General features: G+C 39.9%; 1 protein-coding gene across 2 annotated transcripts; it reads right to left on the minus strand.

Moving 5' to 3' along the window:
* Nucleotides 1-768: 768 nt before the first annotated feature.
* On the minus strand, nucleotides 769-22,515 carry SLC5A7 (solute carrier family 5 member 7). Of its 2 annotated transcripts, none has more exons than XM_057422356.1 (9): nucleotides 22,079-22,515; nucleotides 20,903-21,125; nucleotides 16,293-16,406; nucleotides 13,449-13,604; nucleotides 9,577-9,725; nucleotides 5,830-5,973; nucleotides 3,785-3,938; nucleotides 2,675-2,892; nucleotides 769-1,919 (listed from the first exon to the last, which is right to left on the minus strand). In XM_057422356.1, exons 2-9 carry the CDS (start codon nucleotides 21,078-21,080, stop codon nucleotides 1,296-1,298), a joined length of 1,737 nt encoding a protein of 578 aa, XP_057278339.1. In that variant the 5' UTR covers nucleotides 21,081-21,125; nucleotides 22,079-22,515; the 3' UTR covers nucleotides 769-1,295. The 2 variants fall into 2 exon arrangements, with proteins under 2 accessions (XP_057278339.1, XP_057278340.1); XM_057422357.1 differs by lacking the exon at nucleotides 22,079-22,515 and adding an exon at nucleotides 21,963-22,068.
* Between the last annotated feature and the right edge of the window lie 1,991 nt (nucleotides 22,516-24,506).

The following is a 24,506-nucleotide window of genomic DNA, read 5'->3' on the forward strand; positions in this document are numbered from 1 at the left end:
GAAGAGGTTTCACCTCCCTGCTTTGCTGTTTCTGGCCAGTGATGCCATTCATGAGTAAAGTCTCATCTGTGCCTGGCCTCTGCTGGTGCTCTGCAGAGTCACTATGAGGGCCCAGGAAGATGACTGTAAATGAAGGAGTTCAGCATTTAGTGGAAGACATCACTGTGCCTTTCACTATGCTTGTGGGTTTGTCGTTCAGTTCCCCTCCAAGATACTACTGCTTTTGGAGATGGACACTTACAGACATGGAAATCTGTCCAGCAAGCCTGTTTTTCACATGGGAAATCAAATTTTTTGAGAAAATGTGATTTTCCATGGAAGATCTACACTTTCTAGAGCAATCTCAGCAGGACCAACCCAAAAGGTTTTTTAATGTCTTTAAGAATACTTACTTTTGTTAAATTAAACTTAGGAATTTTCCCCATGTAAACCCCAATTACCCTCATTTTCAAGCCTTCTTGACTCTACTTGCTTTCCAATATTTGTTCCATTGCTGCAGTTTCTTGGTGTCAGACTGCTTTGCTCAGTGTTCATTTTTGATAAGTCAACATAAGGCTTCTTTTCTCAACACTGAAAAGTTCTATTTAGCTTATATGAGTTCAGTTATTTTTTCACAACTGAGTTTCAGTTCTCATTATTGCTTTAAAAATTTTGTTATCTTCCATTGGTGACAGCCACTAAGCACAGGAAGAAAAGAACACCTACAGTAACATACTTTGCTTAATGTTGGCTTGCATTAAGTATAAGATAAGATTTGTATTATATGGATTTCTTCATAAGGAAAAAAATGACCAGACGAAAACCCCAGGGAGGTTATTGATCTGTCTTTGCTCAAGCAGCTAGTACTTTAGTAATAAATCACTTATAACTCTGACAATATATTTTCACTTAATGCCAAAAAATATTGTGACTGATAGTATTTCAGAGTGACTGTATTATAATCTCTTCACACTATGTCCTAGCTATATAACTTGCCCTTTTTCTGCTACATATATTTTCAATTGTAAATTTTTTTTATTTTTTTTATTTTTTTTAATTACACAGTATATAATTCTGGGTGGAAAGAATGGGTCTGAGTATATCTTTTGGTAAAAACTCTATGCTCTAATCCAACATGTTAGATGATAGCAGAAAAAGGTTCCTCCCATGGGATGGTCCTGCTCCTAGAAACAACTTAAAGAATTGTGCAGTGGCATTTTAGTACCAGTTCTTGCTTTTCTTCTGATAAAGTGTCTCTTACTATTATTTGTAGAATATCCTGATTTGTGTTATTTTGCCTGGGTCTACCAGCTTTGTTAATTGTCTTCAGCATTGGACAGCTCTGGACTCGAATCAACGTAATTGAAGGCTTCCTTGTTTGTGAAAGTTGAGCTCAAAGTTAGACTGTGTCGTGGATTCACAGGTGCAAGTTCGTTTAATACAATATTGTCACTTTTTACAAGAGTCGCTTTGTCCATGTGTTCTCTACTGTACCTGGCAACAACAGCATCAAGGAAGTCCAGCTTCGGCGGCAAAGTCCCACTCTCAAATAAGTATTTGGCTAAATAGGACACTATAATGTTAGTAAAGAAGGAGGTAAGCATAGCAAGCGTTTTGAATGGGAATCGCTGAATATAGATATTATTTTCATCTGGATAGCAACCAGGGTAGTAGATCAAGGGCTGAAGGTAGAGGTATGGTTCTCCTCCAGTTATTCTGAGAACAAGGCCAAATAAGTATCCTGCAATGGCACCATAGGTATTGGTTCCTTTAATAAACAACACACACAGGAGCTGAGGGAATATGATGATATAGACAAGGTCAGAGCTGAGGTACCACAGGCCATACACGGAGGAAGCTAGCAGTGCCATTGCTGTTGCTGAGGCTCCAAAAAGAAAAACAGTGATTCTCATGACCCACACAAGTTCCCTGTCTGAAGCCTGCAAAAAAAGGGCAGTGTTAGTTGTTTTTTCAGGGCAATGTATGTATACCTACATTTATACACACAGTCAATGTAGATAATGCATTGTGAAAGGAAATTTTGCATGACATTCAAAAACATTTGCAAATGAATCTCTGTCTCTATCACTATCACCCTACCTCCATCTCAAGTGCAAAATAAAAAAAAAACACAAGGGTTATGGTTGTTATTATCAAAGTCATTAATCTTTGAGTATTAATCTTTGAGCATAAGGACACATTTAATAATGTGTCAAAGAAAAAACCCAACAGCATATTGCTAAAAATAACTTAGCAAATATAAGCACAATATGGCTCATCTATAAAATCTGCATCAGAATTTCTTCTCTATTTCCTAAGAAAAACTCAAACTCACTAGCCCATTCTGTTGTCAGATGATTTCCTGATAACACAATAATTCAGAAAGTTGTCTCATATTGTTATAGATTTAAGAAAAACTTATGGTTGCAGCAATAATTAGAAGTTGTTTGGATAAACTGCAGTGCCATGAGAATTCTTGAGAGCTGCCTTCCCTCAGCTAGCTTTTTCATCCCTGTCATCACTTACAGCCATAGGTATTTTTATGACTTTTAGTATATTCAATACACTATTAGGAATGAAATGTTATACTTTTTCTAGTCATAGGCAGGAATGTGAAAGGAGTGTTTTATTATGAAATTAGTTAAGGTCTCACTTAAAATTTTCTCTAACAGTAAAAATGAAAATATTATCTCACATTTTGCCGAAAGGAAAGCTGGTAAATATTCCGAGCAAACATGGAACTTGCTGATAAAATTGAAGAGTCAGCTGATGACATCACGGCAGCAGACACCGCACCGAGGCCAAAGAATGAGATATAGACTGGGCAAAGGTACTGGAGCACGATCGGTAAAATCATATCTGCTTCTTTTTTAGTCATGGGGTCAGGGACACCATACTCAGTCTCATTCCAAGCTGCAATATGGACACCGGTATGTTTATTTGTCACATCAGTAGTCATCAGCTACAGCATCTCTTGACTTCATGTGTAATGAGATATTCATGTTGCCACATTTTCATTCACATTCAACAATTAAACTGTTACTAGGGCCAGACTGACGACATTTCAGAGAGGCAGTGTCCCACTGGTTTCTGCTAGGCAGATTTCATTCTGCTCAGCATTTTTCCTTATCTCTAAGCTAAGTCTGACCACAGCCTGTGGTTATCCAGTGGGAAGTTTAATGTTTGCATTACTCATAAATGTTGTTTTCTTCAATAAAGCAAGTCTGGGAACCGTGTTTGTATGTGATGTGTTAAGCTATTCTCTTGGATTACAGACTCAGAACTCAAAGCCATGTGTGGAACATTTCTAAGACTTTAGCTGTGTGGTCGCTCTGCTAGGGATCACCCTCACTATGACAAAGACCTTGACAAGCATGTTTTGGTCACAATAAGAAAATCCTGCTAAATCATACAATCATTTAGAATCATTTAGGTTGGAAAAGACCTTTAAGATCATAGAGTCCAAATGTTAACCTAACATTGCCAAGACCCACTAAACCACATCCCTAAACACCACATCTACAAAAGTATATGTACCAGAATCTAACTCAAATAATAAATATAAATATTACATCTCCAAGTACATAGTGTGCAAAATGAGTTAATCTCAGCCACTAGAGTAGGAGCAATTCTCCCTAGGAGGAATATTCTGTAATGTTATTTTTCACTCCTGTTGAAGAAGTCTTGAGTTGATTAATGATGTCACCTGGCTAGATTACATCTAACACAAGCTTTGTAGAATTTTCACACATTTATTGTACTATTCTTTTTATATTTACTCTACTGTTCATTTTTAAACATTTACCTGTAGATGCTCCAATTGCACCGATGAGTATTGCAGGAAGAGCCATCACAATACAGCCAAAAGCAGCCAGAAATGATAAAACTTGAGCATACGTGGCAGAAGATGAGGAGAGAACTCGCTGGAAATAAGCTTGCCATGGGATTCCTCCTAAGGTCTGCAAATAGAATGGGCAGCATCCCATCATAGGGGATTAAATCTGGATTTTTTTATATTGCCACATAAAATGTAGCAGTATTACTTGAATGCTGAGTGACATGTTGCCACTCTTTCATTTATTTACTGAATATCAGTCAGTAATAGCTGTAACTTTCATTCTCACAAGTAATGTCAAACCTTTGTAAATCCACTTCAATCCCATTATTTTAGAAAAGTTATTCCTTTGTACAGTTAGCAACAACACTTCGCACTTATACAGTCTCTGCAATCCCCAAGTATTTTAAGATGTATAAGTACTTGACACAGCCTTATGAAAGGTTATAAAATAAACTGTCATATTCATATGTGAATAATTTGGCATCCAGTACCCTATCAGTGTGAAAATGAGATTAGTCTCCAATAGGATTTGAAAGCAGTATTTTATCTTCCTTTATGAGTATGTGTGGCCTTCTAAACACATTCTGTATACATTAAACTCAAGAATCTGAAAAATAATGCCCTACTGTCTTAAGCAAATATACCAATAGAAATTAAAGATGAAGTAGTAAAAGAAAGTTTCCTTTCATGGTGGCAACCCTTCTCCTTTTATTGGGAACATAATAGTGAAGATCCTGATTACTTAAAATTATGTCTGCAAAATACGACACAAAAGAGTATTATCAAAGCTTGGAAAACCAAGTGCTAACAATTCTGTATTGAGAGTAGGATTTGAATACCGTCCGCTAAGTAAATAAGTGCCTATTACTTAACAGCATGGAAAGGAAAGAAACCAAATTGCTCGCTAAATGTGCACGGCACAGTTCTTCACACTAAATGAGGCAGGAGGCATTTGGACCAAATAGTGTGTATGCAGGTGTTTCATATATTTTTCATGCACACAGAGGGACCAAATGAATGTTTCACAGACAACCCTGATTTTGCTTGCTATTTATGACTGTTTTCCTTTGCAGTTATAATAATGTTCCTTTAACAAAGCTTTCCAAGCATGTGTAAATTTCCTGAGCTATAATGAAACAAACATGATGAAAAGAGAACGTGTCACAATTTGGCAACATCAGAGCTTTCCTTTAGTCATCAGCAGAGATTAAACCTTCAGGTTTACCAGACAAAATACAGCTGCTTGAGCTAACGTCATACTTTGGCTCTCTGAAAATCTCTCTCTAAAAAATTTGAGCTGGGGAAAAAAAAAAAATATTTGAATAGCCAATTACCAGAAAACTCTGAAGATTTTTGGTTGAGAGTATTTTAAAAAAAACCCACCATAACCCAACCCAGAGAAAGGATTATCAAAGAACAACATGATAATAAAAATAGTGGAGAGTTGATCAAGAACAGTGAGAATAGAAAATGTTAGTGTGTGTTGCTAGATCTTCTAATGGAAAGTACTTAATAACCACTGATCCCATGTGTAATACATAGGTATTAAATAACGAAAGCCCTCAGTTCAGTCTGGCATGTGTGCACGTTTGAATTCATCCATATGTCCATCTCTGCAAATCTTTTCTACATCACCTATACCTAAGGCAAGTTTAATCATTTGTATAACGTATTTATTGACTTCTGCAATATATAAATTCCTCTGCCAACAATGACATCAGTGAAGTGTTAGCTGCGCACTTTTAATTAATTTTAGTATAAGTCAACTCTGTCAGCCTGATGATATTTAAATTGCATTCTTGGCAATGCTGACTTTGACAGCTGTGCTACAATATTTTACTGGTATTTCATTGAAATCATTCAAATTTGCAGAAATATTGAACAGGAGTCAAGAGGGTAAAAGTTTTCAGTTTGCTGGAAACTCTTAACTAGACTCTATTATTTTTCAGCTGTCAGAGTAACACAGTGTAAGTGCTTAAATGCTTCATTCCTTCATACAAGCCCTTACTTACCAGTAAAAGGAAATTGTCCAGCCATGTGTAAATGTCAAGTGAGTTGATAGATCCAAGCCAAGGTGCTTGATGCACATGGTGCACAGCTGTGAGCCCAATGTCTGTCACTGCAGGATGGGACATTGCAAAGGGTACGCTGATCCACTGTAACCAAAGAGAAACACTTTGTTCAGGTCTAAAGGAAGCATTATAAAACTGTAAAATTTTAATATTAGCATTGGTCTGGTGCTGTTGGTGAATCCCATCTCTCTTACTCCAGAACACTCAGTGTTACAGGACTTTTCTGACTTGAGGGTAATTTCAGTCTGGGCTCTTGATGATTTTTTGTCTCTTTGCTTTTGATGTAAGCCAGAACATCAGTGAAGAAACCCTTCACAGAGACAGTTTCTGCCAGGTTTGTTTCCTTCCCCAACTGACTGTGCATTTACTTGCCAACTCATTTTTCAGTGGTGTAACTTTGTATGAGGAGAACCTCAGCAGCTCCTACTGAGATGAAAACCAGGCTTCGTGCTATATGGCACAGACCATCACAAGCACAGCATCCTTAAAGATCCAATGATATCCAAAACCATACAGATAACCACAATGCAACTCACCACATTTAAGTGTATGGGATAACAGAAGCAAGGAGGGGAGAAATCAGATATCTTTCTCTACTTTATTGCAATAATTGCAATAATGTGTGAAGAATATTATGCAGCACTGCATGTAATTGAGGTTGTTTCTTTAATTTATCATATACCATTGTATTCTGTTCTCAGTTATATGTTAAACTTTGCCAATTTAAGCCCTTGGGCAGAAAGATTTCCTTCTCACTCTCTGCTTGGGCTTTTCTGGGAAAGATGACCAAAATTTTTCAACTGTCTCCAGGATATTTTGAGGGGAAAAATGAGCATATTGTCAAAATTAATAGATAATACTGTTGAGAAAATCATAGGGAACAAGGGTGTCAGATGTATTTTTTTATTCTTGTTTTTGAGTCTCAAATCTCAAACATGTCCAAGTGATAAGCTTCTGAAGAGCTCTAGTTTGCCTATACTCACCTGAGATGTTCAGTAGGGTAAATTTGTAAAGGTCCACCTGTGGCCATCCTGCCACAGCCCAGGATTTAGTAGGTATTGTATTGCAAATGCATTATGAGCTTTTGTAAATGATGTGTAAGTGTGTTTTGTAAGTGTTTTGCAGAGCTGTTCCCAGGCTGAAAGTCAAAACCACAGCATAGTACCAGCTGCTGAGAAGGAGAAAAATGGCTGCTATTGCTGAACCCAGGGCAGTAAGCCATTCCAGTTCCTGAGAGTAACCGAGCTTTTTGTGGTCTCAAGGACTACCTCTACATTAGTAAATAAAACAAGTCAAGACAGTTTCTCTGGCTCTGCAGTTCACTGGCATGTCGTGGTTTACATCCATACATCTAGACTCCTTTCACTGCCAAACCGCACAGTGCTTAACTGTTCCTTGGAATTACGTGGGAAAATACTAGTTGGAGTGTGCCAAAACAGGGCCAGGGCTATGTTAACAATTAAGCACTAGTAATGATCCTGTGTTTTCACCCTGGCACTGTTTAACTTGCTTAACATAGACATAGACCAAATTTCTTCACTGAGCCTTTTCTAACTGAAATAGAAAATTTGATGTTTTGAATGGAGGACAAATAAAACCAAGGCTTGTGGAAGTGAAGCAGAAACTGGGACTTTATGTTGGGACTTGAAGCTTAGGGGTAGAAGTAGCAGGAAGCTAGATGGACTTGGACCTCATGGGGTTGGAAACCAGAAAAAATGGTGGCAGAAAATTAAGAATGGGTAATTAATAATACAGCTAAGATGAAGAGTCAGTAAATAGTGGGGATATAGTGCAGGATCAGGGAAAGACTTACTGGACAAGATGAAGAGCTAGGAATTGCAGGTGTGAGAACTGGAGAGTGAGGAGGGAAGGAAAGAGACTGCATGCAATTATAAGGAGAAAACCAGGGAAGTTTGTAGAATGGTTGGGGTAGAAGATATGGAAGTCTAAGGAGGAAGCTGTAGCTGAAATAAGGAGCCAGGGTAGGGAACAGAAGTGACTAAAACAAGCATCTCCTCTTTAGTAAGGAGCAGGAGAGGAACAGACATGAGAGGAATAAGCAGTACAGTGCTGCTACAGTGAGACTATAAACTGCTCCAGAGCCTGGAGGAGGAGCTGTGATGACCTGGGCCTGTGACATTTTGTGCTTTGGTAGTGTCCTGTCTCACTTAAAACTGCCTGACTTAGAGCACTACCATTTAGATGCTATCTGGGGCTTCCATCTCCACTGATGAATATGGTTTCTTCTATATGACGTTATTGCTATTTGTTCAAATGAAAAAATACATAAAGAGCCAAACCTAAATTAAAATGACACAATTAAAGCTATGGATGTATTTAGAAAACTGCTGTGCAACCTTCATTTGCCTTCCCCTCCCTGTGAGGTTCATGCTTCCCTTAATACAGGATCACATATTGCTATTCCCATGGGATCAAAGTCTTCAGCAGCACATGAGTTCTTTTCATTGGAAAAGCATTTTTGTATTTTGATTTATCCTCAAATTTGGGAATTTCTGTAATGCATGCCAACTGTAAAAACTGAATGTTTCACAAACATCAACATGCATGTTAGGGAAGGAGACTACTTTCCCCACTGTGCAGATGAAGGACAAATGTATAAGAGAAGAAGATTTGGAATAACTTCTCACTTGAGGCAGCCAGCTGGAACTTAGATTTACTTTTTCAGGGTATTTAGCATGATTCCCATGCAGTCAGTTAAATGGGGAATGCTTAGCACTTCTGCAAATAATGCCAAAGGCCTCACAGTAGGATGCCACAGAGTGAGGATTCACACAGGGTAGGTTAGTGACCACCTGTGTGAGTACTGGTGAAAGCAGTTTCCCTAGAGCTGCACAAGAAATCCGGTGAAAGAAGAGAAAGAACTCAGGGTCCCCAAGGTGCCATTCAGTTTCTTCATCTTGATCCACCCCATTTATTTCAGCCTGTCTCAGTTCTCTGCACACCTGTGACCATCTATTATTGCCACTAGCAAACATAGTCAGCAGCTGCTTTGATTGCACCCCTGTGATCTGAGCCCTGTTGCATTGATATTTTTAGAGTAGGGCTTGGAGAACAGCAGTAAATAAAATCAATGGCTACCAACTAGTGTATCAGTGATAGCTGATGAGAGGGTATTTATACCACCAAATTCAAACAGCAAGCAATGTGGTGAGACTTCCTATACTGTGGTCTCCAAGCATGGTGGAGGGAAATGAGGGAAAAATCAAGAAGGTGATTTAAAGCAGGTGGCTAAATAAGTTGTGCCAGTAGGTGACAGCTACAGGAAAGAGAAGCCGGAGAGCATCAGTTATGCAGGTCCAATGCCAGTGTTTCTGGACTGCATTACTGACTGCTTCATACCTCTGATGCCTCCTTCCACTGCCTGTGCCACAGTCCTATGGACAGATAAGGAAGGAGACAGCTCCAGTCCTATTCTTGAGTTAGATATGTACTCAGCAGGAAAATTGCAGGAGAGTTTGCTCTATCAGACTAGTTGATAGAATCAGGCCTCTTGGTCAGCATTATTGTTAAAACATGGGCTGTTCTGTGGTGTAAATGAAGACTCTAAAGTCAAAGCTCTGTGAGTGGAGATACTCCTTCTCCATGCCTTCAGTGAAGACACAATTCCAATGTCTCGGCAATCATCATAATCCTGAAGAAAGAAGGAAAAACAAAAGATAAACTTACCAGTCCCAGGAAGATGCAGAAGAGCTGAACTACATCAGTATAGGCCACAGAATAAAGCCCTCCCACAAGTGTGTACATAGTTGCAATCAGGGCAGAAATAATGACTGAAATATTGATGTTAACGTCAATGATCACACTTATAGTGGCACCTGTGGGGAAAAACAAAGCATTATGTGTTAGTGTATGTCCCAGTATGTCTGATGAGAAGGCTCAGTTTTGTTAAGTTGCATATACAGATGCTGGTCTGACACTGCAACAACATGAAGATATTCCCCTCTTTATCTTCTGCACAGCCCTTAAGTACCTTTAAAGGGAGGGAGAAAAGTGTTGGTCTAAGTTTAGCATCTGTCATTTTGCAGGTTCTCATGAAATAGAAGACAGAAGGGTCCCAACAGCCTTCCTTTACATTGTTCAAGCTCTGTAAGGACTACACTTGTTCTACCAGGGAAAAAGCAGCCATGTACAGACAGCTAAACTCTCTGAGTGATTTGCAGACACATGGGTACAAGTGTATCGCTGCAGTAAAAGCTGTGCCTGTGGAAGGTCTGCTGCAATATATTGCACCCTTTTGTACCTCACTGATACTCTGAGCTGGCCCCTTTTGACAAAGGAAGAAATGGTAGAGGAGGCATCAGCTATAGCGGCTCTTCACTGGAGTCTCTCCAGTACGTCCACATCACATGCATTCAGCACTGAATACAGCACACCAAAAGTGTCTCAGCCGTCCTGAGGGCACATAGCTGGATCATGGTCAAATTTATTGCTTTCTAAGACTCCTGGGTCCTTTTCTGCAAACCTGCTTTCCAGCTGATCAGCCTCAGTTTTTGCTTGGACATCATGTTTTATCTCCCCAGGTGCAGGGCTTGGCATTTCCCTTTGCTGAACTTCATGAGGTTCCTGAGGGCCCATTTCTGCAGCTTGTTGAGGTCCTTCTGAATGGTAGTACAACCATCTGGTCTATCAGCAGCTCCTCACAGTTTTTTTCTGCACACTAGCTGAAGGTGCACTTGGTTTCATCAGCCAGGTCATTAATGAAGGCATTACACAACACAGGACTCAGCAATGACCTCTGGGGTGCACAGCTGGTGACTGGCCACCCGGTGGCACCCATGCTGCTGGTCACAGCCCTCTGAGCCCAGAAGGTCAGCAGTTTCAGTCTTTCTCACTGTCCACTTATCTAGTTTGTACTTCATCTGTTTGTCTATGAGGATACTACAGAAGATGTGCAAAAAACCCCTTTTGAAATCCACAACATGCCCTGCTCTCCCTTCATGAACCAAGCTAGTCAGCTCATCATGGAAGATTTCAGGTTGGTCAGAATGAATCCATGCTCATTCCTCCCAGTCTCCATCTTGACCATCTTTTGCTTGGAAAGTAGTTTCCAGGAGTATTTTCTCCATCACCTTCCCAGATACTGAGATAAGGCTGACCAGCCTTTAGTTCCTGGTATCCTCATTATTGAAGATGGGATATTGTTTTCTTCCAGTGTTCAGGAGCATCTGAAGGAGGACAGTCTTCAGATTACTGACAGTGTCCTTGCCATGCTATCAGCCAGATCCCGCAGCATCCACAGGATGCATCCCATGAGGTCCCATGAAACCGTGTCTTTCCAGTCGATTTAAATGTCTCCTAACCTAATCCTCCTCCAGGAAACCTTTCTTGCCCTGGGTTATATTAGGTGATTCCTGAAAGCTGGTCTTACCAGCAATGAATGAAGAAGAGAAGGCACTGAGTATCTCAGCCTTTTTCACATCCTTTACACCAGTTCCCTGTCCCATTAAACAGCAGTTTATGTACTTGTAGAAGTCTTTCTTGTAGCTCTTCATGGCCAGATTCAAATCCAGATGGACTCTGGCCTTTCCAAACCCACCTCTGGGTGATTTGACAGTGTTTCTGCATTCCCTCGAGGTCACCCGCCCCTGTTTCCACTTCTTGAATGCTTTCTTTTTGTGTCTGAGTCTAGTCAGGAGCTCCTTTTTCAGCCATGTATATCCCATGCGTTGTTTTGCTGATTGTCAGGATGACTGTTCTTGAGTTTGGAAAAGGTGATCCCTGAATATCAATCAGCTTTCCTGTATTCCTCTTCTTTCCAGGGCTGTCGCCCATGGGATCAGTCCAAGCAGACTCTTGGAGAGGCTATGACCTACTCTCCTGAAGTCCACTATCGCGTTCCTCATTTTTGCCTCGTTCCTTCTTTTCATAACCCTGTACTTCACCATCTAATGAACATTGTAACCAAGTTTGTCTTTGACCTTTACATCCCTAACTAGTTCTTCCATGTTTGTAACAGGTTCAACAGAGCACCTCCCTTGATTAGCTCCCTGATCATTTGTGTCATGTATTTGTTGTCAATGCACTCAAGAAACCATGCTTGTGCCCTCTGGCACTGCCCTTCCAGCAGCTAGCAGGATGGTTATACATTTCCCTTAGGTGAATTAGCTATCTCAACGGATTGCAGCGTTTAAAAAACATGTTCAAAAAATCCTCTCCTTATAATTAGGATGATTTCAAAGAAACATTTTGCAACAACTTTCAGCCCTTGCAGGTATTGTAGATGGATATTCTTGGCCACATAGGTGGAAGAGTTCTGGTAGCAGAACACAACACGATGTGTCATATATAACAGCTGCTGAGAGCTGCCAGGTTTGTTTTTTTTGGGATTAAATATTCATCAGTGAGGATAGGTGTGCAAATTAGGAGGTATAATATAACTAGATTATTCATGGAGTAGTTAAAAGTCAAAACCTTCAATGACCTTTATAATCATTGACAGTCTTTAACCGTAAGATGTTAATATAAACCTCCTAGAAAGGTATTCACACAATTTGCTTTGAAATATCACAGTTTAGCTTGTCCTCAATCAAAAAGAAAGTATATTCCAAATACTCAGAGTGTTCTTCAAGTTATTCAACTCCTATCACCTCAGCATGTAGCTTGTTCTTAGTCCTTTAAGGGTTTTGTGACAAAACTGTGGTAAACAAGCTCCCCATTGCTTTGCAGTTCATCAGAGCACAGTTGGAGAGTACCTTCAAAGTTTATTTTCTGTTTAAAATAGCTTGTGCTAGAAAACATTACCACATGCATACACACTATAAGAATGATTAGCTGGTAAAAGTCAATTATTGGTGCTTCAACTCAAGGGCTTTCTCAGGTCTTGAAGGGATTGCTAAATTCAGTCCTGAAATATACTTAAACACCCTGGAAAGTGATTTTGTTTTTTTTGTCAGGACTGGATGAGTAGTTGGGTGATTTTCTATTGAGTCATAGTTCAAAGAAACCTCTAAATTCTTTCTTGACTCCCAAGTATTTCCTTCATTTTGTCAAGTAGAAAGCCACTTAGAATTGAATCATACCTCAATTTATTGATCACAGTCTGTTTTACTTCTGTTATTTGTGCTGTGGAAAGTTCCGTATATGCGCATATCATATATGCAAAGGATGTTTTGTTTAGATGCACTGGCGGTAATGTTTCATATCCTTAAGGGAAATCTTGACTGGCTTCTGTGGTCTCAGTGATGTAAAAGAGAAGCTGGGTCAGCCTTGACACAAAAGGGACACTTCAGACATTCACGTTCATGTCATCTTCACAATTAAAGGAAATTTGTTGCTAGAGCTTTTAATGCTTTCTGATAAGGAACAACTTAAAGATACTTGAAAATGAATAATACCTTGTTTGTCTTTCCATTTCCAAAATAATTAATGGGGTACTATTACCAGGTTCAGTTACTAGTTAGCATAGGGCTGAGAGCTGTCGCACTCTGAATCATTTGGCTAGGAAAGCTAACATTTGAAGCCAGGATTTTAATGCATTTCTGATTTTCTTAATCTTTTCCACCTGTGAGAAATTGATATGTGTACTGTTTGTTCCTTACCTAAGGCAGAGAAGATGGCAGCAGCCCAAAACATTTCTCCCATTAAAGCTGGAATAAACAGTAGCCCTCCCATCCTTTTTCCATAAAGCTGCTGAAAGGGGTCTAGCATTGTCACGTAGCCTTTGGATCGCATAGGTTTTGCAAAAAAAAGGCCACCTACAAAGAAAAGTAGCATATGACACCAGCTGTAGTGGAGAAATGCATTAATGGTAAGGGATAAAACATCAATTGTCAGTTAAGGGTACAAAAATATCTGCATTACCATTTTATTTTCTTTTTTCTTTAAGAAATAAATACAGTTAAAATACCTTCTAAGAACTCTTACTCTCTTACTTTACATCTGTCTACAGAGTTACGTAAACACACCTACACCATTAATATCTATGGTCTGATAATGAAAAATAAGTTTGTCTTAGTTTGTCTAGTTCAGTTTACTTAATCTGTCACTATGGATGCTGTCAGATATTTGTCTAATTTTGGATCTACCTAAGGGAATGGCTTTTCTACCTAGAACAGAATTCAGCATGAATTTCACATGGTCCTACTCGAAAAATGAAACTGTCTGGGGTTCCCAGATCAGAAATATGAGTCCACACATGTGTTTAGTGCACACACAACAAATCTGATTCTTTCAGGACAGTTCAGATTTATTATGTGTGCTTAAATCAACCTTACTACACCTGCAGGGTAGGTCAGATACCTTCTAGCCTCTGCAGGTGTTGGGCTCCCTCAACATTTGTCATCCACTTGTTTAACTTAGACGTATTCAGGAATTTTGGTATATCATAATTCTGCTCTGCCTGGCTAGTATATGGGTTGGATATGTGCATAAATGTGCAAAGGCCTCACCTTTCTAATGTACAGTCCTCAGTCCTCAATTTTTTCTTTTTGGTTAAAAAAAAAGACATAGCCCAGGGAAGCTGAAAGAGCCCTTGTACGAAAACCTGTGTAGCTGAGATCTGCACATGACAATACCTACTTCTGTAGGCTTCTACCACAATAAAACTGCTGAAATGCAATGTATAAGATACAGTAAAAAACACTGGAAGAACAGGCAGTTCTAAATAAAATCCACTGTACAGTATCTGGTGACACTTACGTAGGTTCTTCATCACAAGATATGTAACGTATTTACTGTATTGTACAGAATATTTTCCATGTTTCTATGTATTGCCTTATACCACTCATATTTCTTAATTTCATTAAGTTCCCTCAATGGAAGGTGTCTGTTTACCAATCACATTCTATTTATACTGCTTATATTAAATCTGTCCCTAGGCAGATGCAAAAACCCTTGGGCATTTTTTTACTGTTCTTGGGTTGGTCATGGATCCTGTTCCTATTCCACTTGTTATGTCATCATTACAAAAGACAACTAAAAGAACAAAAAATGTTAGTGGTATTATGATCTATTAGGATGTCCAAGCATCTATCAAAGGAAATATGAGATATTCTAACCTTTAAAACTAAATTGCTTTAAAAACTAAGGAAAGTGGTAAGCAGCCCAACATTAAACTAACAGGGAGATTATATCAATCTTAAATCCTTAAGTCTGAAACAGTAATATCTCTTCTAGCCTTGAATTTATAATTTTGATTTTTTTTTTTTTTCAAAGAAGGATAAACAACTCCTCCCCTCAAACCTGCAGGTACAGAACACTCCTACAGAAATGCTTTCCTCTCTGTACTCTACAGAGCAATATATGATGCAGACTTCTCTGCAGAGGCCACTACAGCTTTCCAGGAAAAAAAGGCTGTACATCTAAAACCGTCTGGAAATGAGGGAAGGGGCTAACTCAACCCCTGCTGGGCTATTATTAATTTTTGTCAATTTTACAAAGGCTAAGAGTCAGGAAGATACTTGTGACTATGACCCTAACAACCACTTCATGAAATTGATGGATCCTGACCCTCCTGACCTTATAATGACATCAGCTGATCTCCAGGCAGACATCTACTATTATTGTTTTCCTTACAGGAAACAGAGCTGCTCTCAGGGATGGGAACTGCTACTGGAATTGGAGCTGGCCTCTCTGTGGCACATGCCAGAGAGGAACATCTATGATGAAGGAGGTTTCTGCCTTCAACAACTAGGACATGCCATAGGAAAGCATTTTCAAGGGGAAAAAAGAGTCAGGAGGGAATCTGCATTGTACGGGAAGAAACAGAAGGGGCAAGAAGACCTGATAAGTAACCAAGGGAAACGAAGGGACAGACTAGGTGGGAGGGCCATGAGAAAAGACTCAGTCTGAGAGGTCAAGTATTATTAAAAAGGCTAATACATCAGTCATATTAATGAAAGATGAAAAACATAGGATCTTTTTTGTAACGGCATTCTTTTTAAACAGTTTAATCAGCAGTTGCCTTGGGGACATGATCTGTTCAAATACAGAGAGATGTAGTTGACAATTTTATAGTGTATTCATCATGGCTACAAGGCAATGTTTTCATTCCAAGCTGCTCCACATTTGAGACACAGTAAGAATTTTTTAATTGTTATTATTTCTGAGACTATGTTTCAGGAATTAGAGGCCACAGCATTAAAAAATTATAATGCTGCCTGTATTTTACACTCTCACCCTGCATATAGCAGGATTGTGTCCTCCATAAATCACTGTGGTTGTAATAATCAAGAAGGTCTTGCCAAGGCATTCAGGTGACTTAAGATATCAAATTATTTATAGTGATTTTCTCTTTTTCTTTTTAATAGCCAAACCTATCAGCAGAAGAGATCCAGTTTATCTTAGTCTACATTTATTAGATCCTAGTTGGTTCAATTTAAATGATGGACTTGTCATCAGAACTGTTTAAAATGAGAGATGATTAGCTTTAGTTCTTTGCTTACCTAAAATCAGACTAAGGGAATATCCAATAGGTGCCTGAGCCCAAGCTAGACCATAGCCTGGGACATACACAGCTTCTGCTGTCCCGTTGATATAACCTCCTCCAACCCATGTGGCTGAAAAAGAAGAGGTGGAAAACTCTTTAATGTGCACAAAGCAAGAAATAATCCCATGTTGTAGAATGAAATTCTCATCGCTTGTAATATTGCTAATTTTATTATATGTACTCTACAAGCACCAAACATGGCATTCTTATATAAAAGATAGTCCTAATTCAAAAAACTTAAGCATACAATTTAAGCATACAGAAAAAGAAGTCAGACATACTGAGAGAATCATCCACTTTTTACCCACCCTTGTGTCCATGTTTGCAATTGCCCTGGCCCAGGTGCAAGACCTTACACTTGAATTTCATGAGGTTCACCCAGGCCCACCTCTCTAGCCTGTTAAGGTTCCTCTGAATAGCATCCCTTCCCTCTAGAGTATCAGCCTCACTCCTCATCTCAGTTTCATCTGAAAACATTCTGGGGGTGCACTCAATCCCATGGTCCATGCCCTTGACAAAGATGGTAAATAATACTGGTCCCAGTAAGGTCCCGGGACGGACACTACTCATCACTGATCTCTACCTGGACATTGAGCCATTGACCACTGAGCCTATGCCCACCTGGGATGTGTGTTCCCTGTTGTGTCTCAAGGAGCATAAACTTATGGAATAGGTTGTAAAGACCTGTATGCAATAACAAAGATAAATACTTAAGGAATTGTATTTGTCTCTTTCCCTGGAAAAAGCATGAGCATGACTACTGCATGAACAATACCCACTTCCAGATGGAGAATGTCCCATAGTCTAGGACAGATGTCCAGAGTTGCTGCAGCTGTGGTGAAGAAAGCTTCAAGGTCTGGCATCAGTTTGCCTGGGGTTGCTGCTGAGGTGGTGGATGTTCTCCAAGGGGCTCTTGGACATTATGCCTACCTCCTTTATTTTCTTCTGGAGGGGAAAAAGTCACTTCCCTTCTGTGTGATGTTGCCTAGGGGACATTGCTCTCCCCTGGCTGAGAACAGGAGCAATGCCTTATGGACATTTGTTGCTGGGTAACATAGAATGGATTATTTAGCACTTATTTTCAATTTTATTTCTTGATTTCTTGATTATGGGTTGAAAAATAGCTGCCAATCAATATTTCAGTACACATGACTGCTCTGGACACATCTTCCAAGGACCCCAGAGCTCTTGGAGGTGCTGTATGGCTTTTTCTGAGGGGATGAATGAGTAGTCAGCATGTACATTGGCATCAGTAAATACATTACAAAAGAAATAATGGGATATGATAGGATGGGATTTCAGCCTTAGAAATTAATTTGCTGATCCTCAGTTTGCTAAGCCACAATTTAAAGTTCATTTAATACCTTTTTGAGTAAATTTTTTTTTTCTTTTAGTTTGGTCTAAATCAGACAAAAAGGAATATAAAATTTAATAATCTATAGAAACATTCATGTGGTAATCTGCTTTAATCTTCTCTTTGCCTGCCATCTGAAGGACCAAAACATACAGGAAATACCAACATCCGTTTATAACATGTGCCCTAAAAAATGATCAGACACACACCGAAGATAGGGAGTGCAATTCTGCCCCTAGTTCATATGAAGAATACACGAATTAATTTCAGAGTTCCTTATATACAGGTATATATTAGAAAATCAGATTTTTTTTGGCACTTGTTTGTGAATGATCCCTTTTTATGACCCGTAAAATCATCGAATCAACTTATCAAGATCTGTAAAATGAAAAAACCTGACCTCAGGATTACAGAAAAGAGAATTTTGTAATATTTGTTTTTCCTTGTGGAAGGATACACAGCTCCATCCAACTAAAATGAGAAAAATTACATCAATAGATTGTTACTTTTTTGGTCATGTTTGTAAGCATTTGATTATGTCACCTCAAATATTTTCTTTGGGGTTTAAACTCAGTCACTGAAATAAGAATACACTCATGCTTGTTTCAGATACCACTTCTAAAGAATTTCACCCACAAATTATGGAATGCTAATGTTTAATGATACATTTTAACTATAATTATATAAGAATGATACAGAGATTAAAGGCGCGTCTACTATGGTACTATGTTAGCTCATTTTAATATGAGCTGCTGTGATCCATCCCCAATTAAATCTTCTCATTCTATCTGTTTTGATAATTGCAGACACATGCAGCTTTCAACAGGCGTTATGTTAGGCATTTCAGTCACTAGTTGATACAACAGCTTCTTTAGGATAATTATATATATCCAAATATGCCCATAGCCATTACTCATAGGCAGCGCATTTGTTTTAAGGATTTTCAATGACATTTAGAAAATCAACTACAATTAGTCTCTCATCGTGAGTCCACCCCTGTGAAGCCATGACACTTGTGCTCTGAATTTTAATTTAAATGTATAGGCTGAGTTCTGTCATCCTCCCCACCAAGTAGCCTTAGAAATTAACCCCATTTTTGTAGCCAGTACCCATGGAACATGGTAGCATTTGTCTTGGTCAAGAACGACAGAATTAGGCCTTATCTCATAACCAAAAATACTTCATGTCTATAAGAACAATATCCTTTCTGGAGATCTTGAAGAATCTTTTGTTTTCTTTTATGGAAAAGGCTTTGCTTTTTACTTCGTGTTTGGACAAATAAAACTGAAAAATATAAAGATGATGTCGGACTCGCTATGCATCTCTGAAGGCATGGCTATGAGATGCAAAATTGGCATCTGTCATTTATAAGAAGCAAATATGCCCTTGAATAATGCCACCATTTAGTAAGAATTACTGCAGATTTTGATCAACTTCCTTTCATAATTGTTTTGTTACAGCTTTACAAACTGAGTGCCCCAACCCCCCTCTCTGAGACAAAACTTGGACTAACCCCTGAATCAGTAGCCTGGTGCCCACATATGACTTAGCGTGCCAGGCATGGTTCCCTGAAACCGAATTTACTTGCCATACCAAGCTTTATTTACCCAATTTAAGAAAAGAGTAGGTGAGAAAGTGTGCAAACCCTGATAGTATAAAATCCATGAGTGTTTTAGCTGCTCAAATATCAGCCTGGTATTCCACCACAGGGATGATCTACTACACCGTCTCTACAGCTTGCATGAAATGGAATGAGCATATGTGGGTGTGGATTGTGGTGGCTACAGAAATTGCTTCCAATATAGAAAGCCCCAGTACAAGTCTCATCTCTGCTTCAGCTGTTGCAAAAAATACTCCTGTGAAATAGGATTAAGGACATCAGAATTTGTGTCTTCTTCCACAAACAAAGTCGTTAGTCATAACCATTAGAGCGGGGCATGCCTTGTTCTGGCTCCACTCCCTGATCTAATGATTACAGTTCTGTGGCAAGCAATTTCTCTGCAAAATATTCCAGTTACAATGCTCTTGAAACATTTCATTCAGCAGAAAGCAATCAAACCAGATCTTCCTATCATATTTAATGTTTCAATAGCCAGTGGATATGTGATACAGTAAATTAAAGCAAAGTGTGAAAAGTAGAATGTCTGTCTGTATTCAAACTTCACTTTTATAAACATTCTGTACTCCACATTCAAATATTGTCTATGAATGAGCAACATGCTCCTGAAGGGGACAGAAAATTCTCTTGATTAAAGAACGCAGAATTCTGGACCAAATTTTTTATGTGTCTCTTTCTGATTAGATAATTGTGAAACGAGAACAGGGCAAAACATCAAAACATAAATATAACCTGATAAATCCAATGTGGCAATGAAAGGGCTTTGCCTGAATAGGACTTAAATTAATTTTTAAAAAGTGGGGAAAATAGCCTAAATAAAAATGGTGGGCCAATTCATTCTTCTTACAATGCATTTTTCCCCCCATATCATATGTTAGCTGTTATACTTGAGATTTTGCATCATATTATGAGTATCTTGTTTACCCAGGTTCTGGGTAAACCAGACACCTGGTTCTACTGGGTCTGGGAGCCAAACGGCACTGCTTACAAGATTAGTGAGGAACTCTTCCTTTACCCAGGCTTTTCTTACTGATACTACTACTGACAATAATGTATGATTTTGTCAGCCTGCTGCAGAACAAGTTAAGAGAATCCACAATGTAAGTCTGATGAAATCAGTGGAATTACAAGTTTGGATTTAATCCAGTTTTCTTTTAGAAATTTATTCTTAAGTGATGCTGGACATTCCCCCCATCTTTTTGCGTGTAAACTTTGTTTTACTCAGATTAAACAAAAATGGCTCACCATTTTGGACAGCTTTAACAACAACAGTTCTTTTAAAACTGAATTTCTTATTATCTGCATAAATTCTATACTTTTGCCCCAAACATATATATCTACAGATGAATATAAAAGCAATCAGTAAGAATTTTAATATATTCTTCCTTTCTGATTCTAAAATACCTGTTGTTATTACATAGATGCTACATCGGGCTGTTCACTAAACAATGTTACTTGCAGTTGAAAATAAAGTACATGTATCTTCCCCATTTTGCATTGTTCAACATGCAGATTACACTTCTTCATTCAGATGGTAAACTGACAAGTTATATGCTGGTTAGGGAAAAAAATAGTAAACGTGGTTTTTACATACCAGTCATTGTAAATCCGCCAACTAGCAAGCCAATGTCTCTTCCACCGACTATAATAGCTTCGCTGCGATCTCCTTCGCTGCCAGTGTTCTTGGTTTTCCAAGCAGCCCATATCCCAACCGCCAGTATAGCCAGGTAGAATACAATTATGGCCACCAGCCCCTCTGCATGGAAAGCCATGTTGAAGTCCTGTCTGTTTCTTTGATTGCTATTTCATTCAGACCTCTGGAGAGAATGCAATAAGAAGTCTGCTTTTAACAAACCTGGTAAGATGCTTTTTTTGAATCAGTGTACAAAGAAAAGTCAAAAGGTTACTAAAGAAACTATTCTGGTGATTTTATGAAATGAGTATTTCAGATGCAATTCATACTGAGTTCACATGCCATTGAAAATGCCTGTGGAGCAACAAGCAATAACTGTAACCTGCGATTACAAAGGGAAATGATGTGGCTGAAAGCTACATGATTCTTGGAAATCAGTTTTTGAGCACTGAATTCTTTCAGCATCATCATCAAGTCCCCAGTGTCTGCAAATTCTTCAGGAAAGAAATAGTTTCGTACATGCAATAGGATAGAAGATCCTGGACATGTGGGCTGTTAGAAAAGTCTCTAGCTAGCAGGCAAGCCACAAAATTGTTTTAAGTTATTTAAGAACTATAGATAAGCAATAACTACAGCAGCAAAGCATATCTTTGAGTCTTTCTGTCTGAGTGCTTAATCTTTCCCCCTTCTATAGTCTCCCATATTTAAAAACCTGCTCTTTCTTTTTTTGCAACATTTGACTGTCCATCATTGAAAGTACCAATCAATTGTCGTTCACAATCTGAGAAGTAAATGGAAAGCTCAAAAGCTGTCGAACGGCAGAAATCCTGAGGTATACGATTTACAGCGGGGGAGAACTCCCGGGAGACACAAGCAACCCCCTACCACGCCTTTCCCGGAGCCCCACCAGCTCTCGCCCCGCCGCTCCGCGATCGCTGTCGCACAGCCGCGCCGGGACAGCCCATCCGCGCTCCCGACGGCTCCACGGGAGCCCTGCGCGGACGGAGCCAGCCGGACCTACCGGGGGGCTCCGCACGCCGCGCTCCGCGGAGCCGCCGCGCGTCCCTCCGCGCCCGCGCACCCCCGCCCCTCCGCTGCCCGCCGCCCCGAGCCGTCGGGGAACGCCGCCCGCCGCACCTGCGCTCCGCCGCCGCGCTGCCCCGCAGCCTGCGGGGCACGGCCGCCCATCTCGCGGGGCGGTGTCGGGGCTGAGCCGCGGGGGCTTTGCCCCCGCCCGGGGTTATGGTGAGGGGAGGAGGGTGGGGAGGCGCAAAGGCAGGATCGTCTCTTCCCTCTTCCCGTCACGGTGCACCGGGAGGTGATGCTGCGACGGGGGGATCGCGGATTAAAAAGAGGAAAATCCCTTTATAAAGGAGGAGGGTTGAGTGGGGTGAGAGGACCGTGTCCGTCAGAGCTGGGGGGAGGAAGGGGGATAGACGTCAGAGTGCTGGGGGACGTTGGGGGGAAGTAAGGATGACTCAAGGGAGTGTGATTGTCGTGTCATGGCAGGAAAACAGGGTTAGGAAGTGAAATTGGGGTGGAAAAACAAAAGGAAATGAGGGGGAAGAAAGGAAGGAACAGGATCATGCCAAACCCATGGGAAAGAGGAAGGAAAGACCTGCTCAAAAGAGACGTGCTGGAAACAAGAGCTGGACGAAGTGGGGACAGCAGAGATAGGGAGGGGGAAGGCAAACCCTGGGCTTTCATTGCCCTCCCTGGCACCATTTCTCCACCACCCTTGGGCCTGATACTGAGCATGCTGCAAGTCGAGGCATGCCTGTGAGGGGCTGGTGAGCATCATCTCACCCCACAGCTCCCTTCCAAATCTAGCTGAAGGTGCAGCCGCGTTTTCCAGTAGCTGGTTAGCTGGTGCTTGGGTAGTCTCCCTTTTTTTGCCATACCCCTTATAATCCTCTCCTGCATGCAGAGCTACAGTAATACCAGCTTTTCCGTGATGGCTCTTGCTCTCTGTCTCCAGATGGTGCTGGACAATGAACTTCTAAGTGCTGAGAGTAAGGGTGCGCATGCAAAGAAGACCCACATGTGCTCTTGCACCAGTTGTACAAAGGGCTGAGCTGTAGCAATCACTGTCAGCTTTTCAGAGGCAGGTAACATGGGCCATTGACTCATGCAGGGTAGAAAAGTAGAAATAAAAAGCCCACAGAAGTATGGAATTGAGATTGGTGAAAGAACTAATTTAAAGCAGAAAGCAGAAAATCATTCTAGACTCAAGAGGAAAATTGTGATGTGGGAAGATGTAAAACCAGAGGAGGAAGGTGGCAAATCAGCAAAGCTCAGCCTACTGCAAGGAACAACCCAAGGGCTGGCACTTTCCTGCCTATTTTGCCAACTGCCTGGCCAGTAGAGTGGCTTTGGCTGCCTGCTCACTGAATGCTCAGCGTATCGCACCAAGTGGCATGTTAGCCATTTATTATGCACATTAGATGCAATGAATTATGACTGCATGCTCATAAATTGTGTGCATAATGCTGCTTTCAAGTCTCTGGGCTTGCTTGAAGAAGCCCAAATACTTAAAGGTTAGGAATGTTACTATTTTTGTCAGCCAATCTCATGGGCTGTTAAGTGATGCTAGGGATGCAGTGAGTGCTTTGGGAGTGTGCAGTGAAAACGTATTCCCAGTAAAAGGCAACACAGATACATTTTATACACAGGCAAACATCAAGGCACCCTCTAAACAGAAATCACAACTAAACATAACAGAAATAATAAATAGAAGTCAGAGACCTTGGAAACAATGTTGAGGGTGTCCCAGTTGGGAATAAACAAACAAGTTTCAGCAATTAAGACACCATGGAAAACATTTGGGTGCTAAAATGGATGTTAAATTACATTTACAGGAAATTTAAGTTACATTTTAGTCTGTTTTTCTCCAGCTTAATACAGAAAAAGAAGTAATGGCAACACAAAGTATGGAAAATTCTGGGAAAAAGTGTTAGCCAAAGTCTAACTTTTATTAGCCAAAAGCAAATAGAAATATGCTAACCAATGACAAATAAAAAAAAATAATATTTTCTTATATTAAATATTAACTTCTGTCTTCACAGAGGATTATAACAAATTCACATTGTCCTGTTGGGCCTAATTAACTCCTGTTGATGGCACTAGAGTGGGGGAACTATGTATTTATTTTTTGTTTATTTCTAGAAATTAATGTTAAATTAATTATATCTTAATGAAATTCATTAAAATGAATCCTGAAAATTTATTAATTTTGATCTTTTGTAGCCTCTTTTGACATATTTTATCTCTTTGATACTCAGGAATGGTTTTCAACCTTCCACCCAGTGAATGAACTGTTCTGGCTAAGTTTTACCTTGCACATGTATCCAGTCCTGTAGTTACTTATCCACAAATAAGTTACATCATACATACTCTTATAAGGTGTTCATTAAGCTACAGGTTCTTTGAGCTGATATGGTTTTGGGTTTTGAAGCTGCTTTCACCCAGGCGTAGCTGGGAAAGATGGAGACAATTTTAGTGAGGTGGGAGCAATAGCTCCTTTAATAATTCTTTGCTCACCCACAATTAGTATTTCAGGTAGTTT

The sequence above is a fragment of the Pezoporus wallicus genome, unplaced genomic scaffold, assembly GCF_028554395.1.
Source record: "Pezoporus wallicus isolate ANWC-B61680 ecotype Strahan unplaced genomic scaffold, APGP_CSIRO_Pwel_v1 contig_5785, whole genome shotgun sequence".
NCBI classification, from domain to species: domain Eukaryota; kingdom Metazoa; phylum Chordata; class Aves; order Psittaciformes; family Psittacidae; genus Pezoporus; species Pezoporus wallicus.

What these genes read in the sequence shown, in the direction of transcription:
- SLC5A7 (XM_057422356.1), bottom strand. Translation starts at nt 21,080, where the DNA reads ATGGCTTTCCATGCAGAGGGGCTGGTGGCCATAATTGTATTCTACCTG. An exon ending in TGGCGGATTTACAATGACTG is followed by an intron (nt 16,407 to 20,902) that starts GTATGTAAAAAC and finishes CTTCTTTTTCAG; the next exon opens with CCACATGGGTTGGAGGAGGT. An exon ending in TTCCCTTAGTCTGATTTTAG is followed by an intron (nt 13,605 to 16,292) that starts GTAAGCAAAGAA and finishes TTTTCTTTGTAG; the next exon opens with GTGGCCTTTTTTTTGCAAAA.